This window comes from Montipora foliosa, chromosome 8 (genome assembly GCF_036669935.1).
Source record: "Montipora foliosa isolate CH-2021 chromosome 8, ASM3666993v2, whole genome shotgun sequence".
Lineage (NCBI taxonomy): Eukaryota > Metazoa > Cnidaria > Anthozoa > Scleractinia > Acroporidae > Montipora > Montipora foliosa.
Genome location: NC_090876.1, coordinates 2,403,207 through 2,411,992, shown reverse-complemented (window position 1 = coordinate 2,411,992; position 8,786 = coordinate 2,403,207). Strand labels below are relative to the sequence as shown.

Below are 8,786 nucleotides of genomic sequence, written 5' to 3'. Positions count from 1 at the left end.
TAAGTAATCACATGATTTTTCTCATGCAATTTGGAAGAAATAAGCTCTTTTAAATTTTTTAAGGACTCCAATTTGCACTCATCTAATGGGCTTATGCAATTTTGTTCATCTTTGAAAAAAATAAATCTTGCTCATTTATTCGGAATTGCACTCAAAATCATGTGATTACCTACACAAATACATTTTAACTTTTTACTGGTATGTTGGGTGACCAAGTTGAGCTTGTCAATCCTAAGATGAAGCAAAAATCACAGTTGTTGTCCATCTCACACTCAATTTAATTAAAACATTTCAAATTTTTTTTGTTGATCAATGTGTTTTTACAGGTTCCTGTCGCTGTGAACTCCCTTCCTGACCTTAACAGTCACCCTGTGCGAGTTGGTATATCGGATGCATTTGTAATACAGCGTAGGGACCCTTTCCTACCAATCATCCACAGGATATTCTTCATATACAGCCAGGTTAACATCACCAAGGAACGTGTTGTCAATGGATCAGCAGTCATATTCCACCCCAAAAAAAGTAATTTCTTTTTGTAATATTAAATGACGAAGGTAGAATGGATTTACAAGATTTCCAGTAAACTAACCCATTCACACCTCAAACGCTGCTAGGACGCGCCCCATTGACGAATAAAATCATATGACATTAGACAGAAAAAAATCTAATAAGTGTCACTCTCAGGGGTCAATGGGTTATGGTAAGACTTTTATTTCTAAATGCTAGTATTTTATGAAAGAAATGTATGTTTGAAGTCAGGTTTAAAGACTGAGGCAAAATAGAGGTGATCCTCGCTTTATAACTGGACAATTTAAATTATCACTTTCTAAGGACCTGAAAAGTTAAAGTGGCTTGGAACAATGAGATTCAAACTCATGACTTGTGCAATGCTGGTGCACTGCTCTACCAACTGAGCTATGAAGCCATTCAGTTGGGAGCAGGTCAATTTGTTGATTTTTTGTTCCCATAAAAGGAATGATGACTGAAAGAAATGTATATTTAAGATGCGGGTTATAGATGGAAGACAGAAATGATCCTGACACTTTACTGGACAATTTAAGCAATTGTCACTTTATGGACACCTGGCATGGCAGAGATCATGGGTTGTTTTAACAAATCAAAAGTGGTTCAGCGCTGTCTGTACAACAGTATTCGTCATCACAGTGGCAGGTCACCTTCTGCCAGTTGGGGTTCTAAACTCATGTCTTGTGTTTGATTTGAAAGATTAATTCTTGGTAGACCTCATATGGGCATACCTACAGGTAAAAATGCGCTGTATAAATTATATACATTATTATACACCTCACACATTGGACGTTAGTTAACAATTAGACCTTTCACCCGCAAGGTCAATAGCTCATGAGGCGAAGCCGATTGGTTTTTCACCGGTGGCCCTTGAGGACGAAGGGTCTAATTGTTTTAGTATCACCCAACTAGTCGGACAGAAAAGGCAATAATAAAGTTAGCAAATGCAAGGTGAAGAAATTTTTATTTGGGAATAAAATGAAAGAAAGCTTCACGCTTTTCGCTACTCGAGGACTATTACTAATAGTCCTCTGGTAGCGTAGCCAATTAAAATGCAGGATTTGCATTAGTTCACTAGTTGGGTGATACTAATATCGATTATTATGCATGTTTCAGGCTGTGTTATTGCTGATTCATGTGCGCGGTGTATGGAACTCGGCAAAGTCACAGAATTCAGCTGTCAGTGGTGCCCTGCTACAGGAAGGTAAGCATCTGGCATTTCTACTGCTGAAAACACCGCGATGGCAATAGAATTATAAAAATAACTTTACTTACCTTGGCAACAGCCATCCTCAAAAACGAAGAGTTGACAGTACAAGTTGTACTTTAATTACCAGGCGCCTAAAATTTGGGATCACTTTGCCGACATGGTTTGTTGCAGGTGCTCCGATGGAGCGGATCGCTATCGAGCTGAATGGGAGAAATCTGGTTGCAATTCCATCGCAGTCAAAAAGGTATTCTACAACAATGGTCCATTAATGGAAAGGAAAGAAAAGGAAAGGAACTTTGTTTAGCTGTCTAATCGTCTAGCGCTGGAGCACTAATAGATCTTTTACAATACAATACAATACAATACAATGCAATACAATACATACTTAATTGACCGCTCCCCATAGGGGCTTTTCAGGGCCAATGAAACAATCAACGAAACAACAGAACACAACAACAACAACTGTTAAGAATCCCGACTGGCCGGAGGCAAACCAGTCGGCTATTTACAAGTGCAGCTGGGAAGTTGAACCAGGGACTACCAGGAACAAATTCAACGAGTAGTGGTCAGAGCGGGTCTTGAACCCGGGATCTCCGGATCTCAAGGCAAGCGCCCTAACCCACTGGGCCACACTGCCTCCACCAAACAAACGATCACATGGTACAAAATCCGCCATGCTGGAGGGCAAGCTCATTATTATTCCCCCACTGGGACATTAAAACAAAGAGACCTGAACCAGTCAAGCTTGACTTGCCTTTGTTTTAATGTCCCAGTGGGGGAATAATAATAATGAGCTTACCCTCCAGCATGGCGGATTTTGTACCATGTGATCATTTATTACAAAAGGCCTATTGGGGACACTGTAAATTGAAATTAACAAATTAACCCAAATCAAATCAAATTTAGTTTTTGAGGAGAGGGGAAAACCGGAGTACCCGGAGAAAACCTCTCAGTGCAGAGTAGAGAACCAACAAACTCAACCCACATATGACGCCGAGTCTGGGAATGGAACCCGGGTCACATTGGTGGGAGGCGAGTGTTTTCACCACTGCGCCATCCTTGCACCCTGAGAACGGATACTTTATCGTTTTAGTGACCTTAACTGACATCTGCGATGAAGACACAAATAAAAACACAAAGCCACACTCTTGTTCCTGTGAACAATACTGACCCCTCATCACAGAACTTTATTTTTGAACAGGCCGCAACTAGCCAGGCATGTAACATCTCCTTAATTCTTCGTTTGAGAGATGGCTTTAACCTAGACGAACTATCGAAAGAGGTTCGCTTTTGCAGAGTCTTTCGTATATGTAGTGATTATGAAGTGTTGTTATTGCTCACGACACTGTCACAGATGGCAAGGTCATTTTATCGCACGGGTCTTACAGCTCTTTTCCTTTTTTTGCATTTTATTATTTTTGGATTTATCCTTAAAAAAAGAAAGTTTGAAGAGCGCAATAGGTTTTCACATCCAAACCTATTCTGTACACTCACTGTTTCAGTATTTTACAATTCATTGTGCTCAGCGTCGTAGTATGTCTGCCACAGTCTCGGTTGGCCTCATTTTTTCTGCCAGAAAGACAACTATGGGCAAGAGGGCATCAGGTTATCCCAGCATTACATTCCTTCTCAATGGGGCGGTGTCATTGAAATTCTACTGTTCTTATGTCAAAACCGGGTCAAGTCCATAAATTAGGGTTAGGGTTTAGGGATAGCAGTCAGATGTCAAACAAGGGACTGAATTGGAGATTTTTAGGAAGTTTTGGGGATATTAAGAGATTTTACAGGGAATCCTCTACCTGGGTCGAAACAACCTACGCCTTCTTTAAACTCTTGCAATTTCAGATTTCAGATGAGAGATGTGCTCCTAAAGGAACGCAACAACCTCGCAAATCTGAGGGAGGCATTGGGGCGGGTGCTATTTTTGGCATCTGTATTGTGCTAGTGTTGGTGATCAGCATTGGTGCATGGTGTGTCTACGCTTATCGCTATCCAACCACCAAATCAGGACTCTTTCTAATCGAAGTAAGTTTGGGGTAAACGGGTTTCAGAGTAGGAATTTAACTTGTAGATTACGACTGACATAATATTTTTGTATTTGTTTATGTTCTATTTGTCCAACATCGAGCAACTCCTCATGAATTTAGGGCTATTTGTGCTTTAGTGACCTCTTACACCATGGGGCTTTTTGAGATATCTCGACAAGCCGGCCTTATCGGCTGGATGGGACGAACCAGTACACCTCTGATAGAACGAGTTTCAATTGAGTGTCGTAAAACCGAAACCAAAGTAATTACTTTGGCCAATCAAAAATGACGGAGGATAATTCAGTAAACCAATCAAAACTCGAAGTTACGACATGTAGCCGACACAAAGCGCGGGAAAATGTGCACGTGCGAGCCACGATTGGGTTTGTTTTCACTTTTGTTTGGTGGAAAAGGTTGGTTGAACCAATCACTGAGTGAAGTAATGCAAAACCAAAGCAATTGGCTAATTACTTTCGACACTCAATTGAAAACCGCTCTAATAACTTTATTCCCTATTCACTACTTTGCACAAATCCCATAATACACCTCTTTTACATCCCAAAAATCTGCATAGGCATTGTTTTCCACTTCTCTTGGGACTCTTGGGACATTTTCATGTCCCAGGAGAAATTGCAAACAATGGTTATGCAAAGGTTTTTTTTTTTTTTTTTTTTTTTGGGATGGGGGGGGGGGGGTAATAGAGGTGTATTATGGGATTGTGCAAGTAGTGAATTCTTTGAAGAGTATCTGGGTCCTTGAACGTCCCACGGAATAAACGAACTTGTAAGGGTTGTGAAACCGGGCTTACGGTGTATAGTAGCTATCACAGTGGACTTGAATGTCCAACCATTTGCAGTTGTGATTACGAAGGCAGTGCTTATTCAATGGTCTGAGTGTTGTCTTGTACTGGTCTAAGAGAAAACCCTTATTTTCTCATTAATGGGGCGTAAATGAGAAGGTGTGCAGTGACGGATAGAAAATTGTAAAAGCGACAGAGGAAACGCGTGCACCTGTTCAATTGATTCTCCATTAAGTGCAACGATTTTGACCAAATGGCCGCTCCATCACCATGCACGAAACCTTTCAGCTTGTACGTTTCGTTTTCCCATTTCTGACCTCGTGATGTTACTCTAGAGAACAGTTTCTTTCAAGTGTCGTCTTCCGCACGTGCATATGTATATGTACACATAACGTTTGAAAAAACAAAAGGAAACTTGCCTCGACAAAATCACGTGGTCTGAAATGGGAAAACAAAGCATACAAGCTAAAAAGAAGTGCAAATCTATGTGCCACAACTCCATTTTTTTAAGTTCTTTTAATTTGTAAGTAAAGTCTGTTTACGAGCCAAGTGGCCCTTCAGAGCCGGAGCTTATCCCGGTTTCTGTGGCAACCTGGATGGGATGCCAGTCCATCGCAGGGTTATCCCAGCATTTCACCGGTACCCATTTATACACCTGGGTGGAGAAAGGCACCGTGAGAGTTAATTGTCTTGCCCAAGAACACAACACAATGTCCCCGGCCAGGACCCGACTCCGGATCGAGTGGTCCGGGTTAGCACACTAACCACAGGCCACCGCGCCTCCCATTCTTTTAATTTGTGCTGTAATTAGAAACCACACTTACAATCAATCTGGGTAGTAACATTTCGTGTTCCGAATTCAGATGTCCCGTCGCCCCAGAGAATTATTTAACCGCGATTCTAGTGGGTCACGTGGAAACACTGGTGCGGCTGCCCCGTCGGACGTTAAACCGCAAGTGCTGTGATGTAGCCTGGACAAGAATCGAGGTCAAAACGAAAGTTAATGAAGCAGTAGTACTGTTATGCTGTCATTTTGTCTGTCAAGGGGCTTTCAAAAATTTTGCTTAGTAGTTGCTTATTCTGGTAGTATTTAATTGATCTACCGTAAAAAACCGAAAATAAGCCCCTCCAAATATAAGCCCCCTAAAATCTTAACGAAAAATTCCCCGTTAAATCGCCCCTCCGAATATAAGCCCCTGGGGGCTTATACTTGGAAATTGGACCCAAATACAAAATAAATCAAAGCGGCAAAAACGGTACAGTAACGTACTTTTTTTTAATTTTGTAACGCAGATTCCCTCTGTATATAAGCCCCTCCACAAATAAGCCCCTCAAAAAGGGCTTTTGAAAAATATAAACCCCGGGGCTTATTTTCGGAATTCTGTGGTATTCTCCTTAGTTCTTTGCATACTTTTGCCGGAGAAACATTAAGCTAGTTCAGACAAATGTCACATGTTTTCATTTCGCGTTAGCACAAATTCTCTTTTGCCACGCGTTCACTGGCCTCGTGCCAGAATAAATAGCACCACGTCAGGCAATATAGAGTTTTTTTTTAAAACTTAATGTTGTATTTTTCTAACTTTAAAAAAGTTTGTCAAACTGTTCGCTGGGTCGAATTTGTCAAGGTATACTTAATTTTAAAAGACCCCTTTGTATTAGAAAGCAATTTTGAGAAAAAAAATGTCAATAATTCGTCATGAAGTACACTTAAGGAGGCTCGAAATAGTTTCTCCTTTTTTCAAGCAAATAAACATACTCTGTCCTTAGATACAGTTAGGGTAATCATATCAAGACAAAATTTGGCGAGGGTATTAGGTACCCTCAAGTATTAAGTATCAAGTGCCCCTAGATTTCTCACATCACATTTTCCTCCAAAATAATGTTACCATGGCAACGATATAAGGCATTTCTTTGAGCCTTAAAATCGAGATATATTTTCTTTTTCGAAAAAAACGGGACGGTGAAATCTTCCCATTCAGCGTTACCAGATAATGTCAGAAATAATCTCTAAAGTATTTAAAATTCAACAAACTCTGTAGGTGAGTTTTTCAGAAAAATCAGTTTTTTTGAAATGTGTCTACTTTTTTTAACAAGCGGATTTTAGTGACCATTAAACCGTTTGTGTACAATTTTCGTAGTTTTCCTGAATAGTAGTTGCCTATTTATATTCCATATATATGGGAATTAGAAGAAAGGTGAGCGAAATTAGCGGTACGTGTTTATTTCTGGTGACCCATTTTGAATCATGGGCTGACGCGAGCAGCTTTCAGAATTGCGTGTGTAGCTTACGCGCGCGCTCTCAGCTGAAAACCCTTCGAGCCTCCTTAATGCACTCAGAGAAATGTATTGTAAATTGTTTACTCGGTGAGCAGGCCTTAGTATGGAAGCGAGACCCTAGTTGACTTGTCCTCGTACAACAGTTATTGTTAGCATTGAAACAATTTGATTGGCATGAAGAAGGCAGCGAGGTTTCGCATCTAGCCTCGCTTCTATCCTAAGGCAAGGTTACTTGGCACATCGTAAAATAATGAAGAAAGTTTTGCTTAATTAGAGTTCACTGCAATGAGTAGGAAAATTTACTCATTCAAATCAACCGGACAACGGTGTTAAAATTCAAAGTTCAAGTTTTCTTCATAACATGTACTTATTCAAAGAAAACACGCTGATGAATTGGCTTGGCAAACGATGCGTGATAGTCGGTTAACAGTAGTGGTTTGAAAGCTTCTTATGCCGAATGTATGATCAACTATCTTTCACATGCCCAAATAGAGTGTTTTCGCTCATGTGACCAGCAGCCATATTTGCATACAAAAACAAAAGGAATGTTTTTTGTAAAAATAGAGTTCAATTCCCAAAAGAGTATTTCACTTCTCCAACATGGTCGCTGTTTCTTTGTTTCATTCTTCCAACATGGCCGCCGTGACGTCATTTGAAAACACTCTATAGGCTAGAGTTTTGCTGCCCTTTCGGGTCTGGCTCGGAAGGTTATTGCGGGCTCGTTTCCCGAAACAGCGGCTGGTAATCGAGGCGTAGTGGTCGAGGTTGATTGTTTGCGCAAGTTTCTCGTGCCAGACCCTGCCGCGAAAAATATCACTTCCAAGCCCAATTTTATTCTCAAGCGTTAAGCCGCATTATTTATGTCATTAACGCGGCCGGTTGTTTGCTCGATGGAGTTGCTATTATTTAATTTTATGCTGTAATTTTTTCCTTTGCCTCTTGTATGGTATGTAGATCTATTTAAATTGCATTTGTGATGATCTCTACTACTAACCTGAGAGAAGTTGTGCGACTCTAGAAAAGGCTACAAATAGCCCATTTTACAGTTGTTTGATTAGTGACCCAGCCTATGAATGACTGCGAGGCTGCTGGTGAGTTTGCATTAATACAGACATCAGAAAAGCTCAAAGCAGGGTCACTGGCAGCCTCGCTTCCATTATTAGGCCAAGTAACTTAGCTACAACGGTAAAATGATCTGTGGAAAAAGTAGAGGAGCTTTTAAATTGAGTTCAATTGTTCAAAAGTAATCACGCGATTGCGACATGGACTGGGTTGCTCGAAGTATGGTTAGCGCTAACCAGCATTAAATACCAAGGAAACCTTTAGGTATTAATTCCTCTTAACCATGCGGTTAGCGCCAACAGGCTTTGAGCATCAATCACATTTCCAAACGAGCATTTTCCTTTGTTTTGGGCGACTTGCATGTCGTTTGTACTTTGAATGGCACGTTACTCTGATGCCTTTGCCATGATTGGGCAGAGAAACTGCATTAGGTTTTATTTTAGGCTATTAAAATTTGCTCTTTTCAACCATCTCTGCTTGCGTCGATTTTGTGTTTGCCTTGAATTAAGGTGATTCCCTTGTTTGCCAACGCGCATCTCAAAGTGCGCATAACATTGCGACTTCGGAGATGGCGGCTATTTACGCCGGCCATCTGAAGAGAGGCAATAAAGGCCGCTTTTGCTGCTCAAGAGCTTTTAAGGACAGTGCCTACTAATTCAAAGGTTTTTTTGGGCGGTTTACTGAATATGCGGGAAAAGCAGATCTCAACGAGTGTTATTAAAATCCAAAAAGAAAATTGGGGGTAACCACGCATTTTTCAAAGATAATTAATCAACAATATTAGCAAAAAGCTTTTAAATACAAAGCAATGTATGGCGTTCCTTTCCAAATTAAAGCTTAATTATCTCTGAAAAATGCATGGTTACCCCCAATTTTCTTTTTGGAT

At 40.6% G+C, this 8,786-nt stretch overlaps 1 protein-coding gene across 2 annotated transcripts in view; it reads left to right on the top strand.

The window, feature by feature from the left end:
- The window catches only part of LOC137968023 (plexin domain-containing protein 2-like), a 21,235-nt gene extending 12,863 nt beyond the window's left edge, over positions 1-8,372 (top strand). For both annotated transcript variants that reach the window (XM_068814637.1, XM_068814638.1), the window contains exons 9-13: positions 327-522; positions 1,642-1,729; positions 1,907-1,979; positions 3,581-3,760; positions 5,425-8,372. In XM_068814637.1, the coding sequence (XP_068670738.1) occupies positions 327-522; positions 1,642-1,729; positions 1,907-1,979; positions 3,581-3,760; positions 5,425-5,526 (639 nt within the window). In that variant the 3' untranslated portion in view covers positions 5,527-8,372. The remainder of the gene's footprint in view (positions 1-326; positions 523-1,641; positions 1,730-1,906; positions 1,980-3,580; positions 3,761-5,424) is intronic.
- The last annotated feature ends 414 nt before the right edge of the window (positions 8,373-8,786 follow it).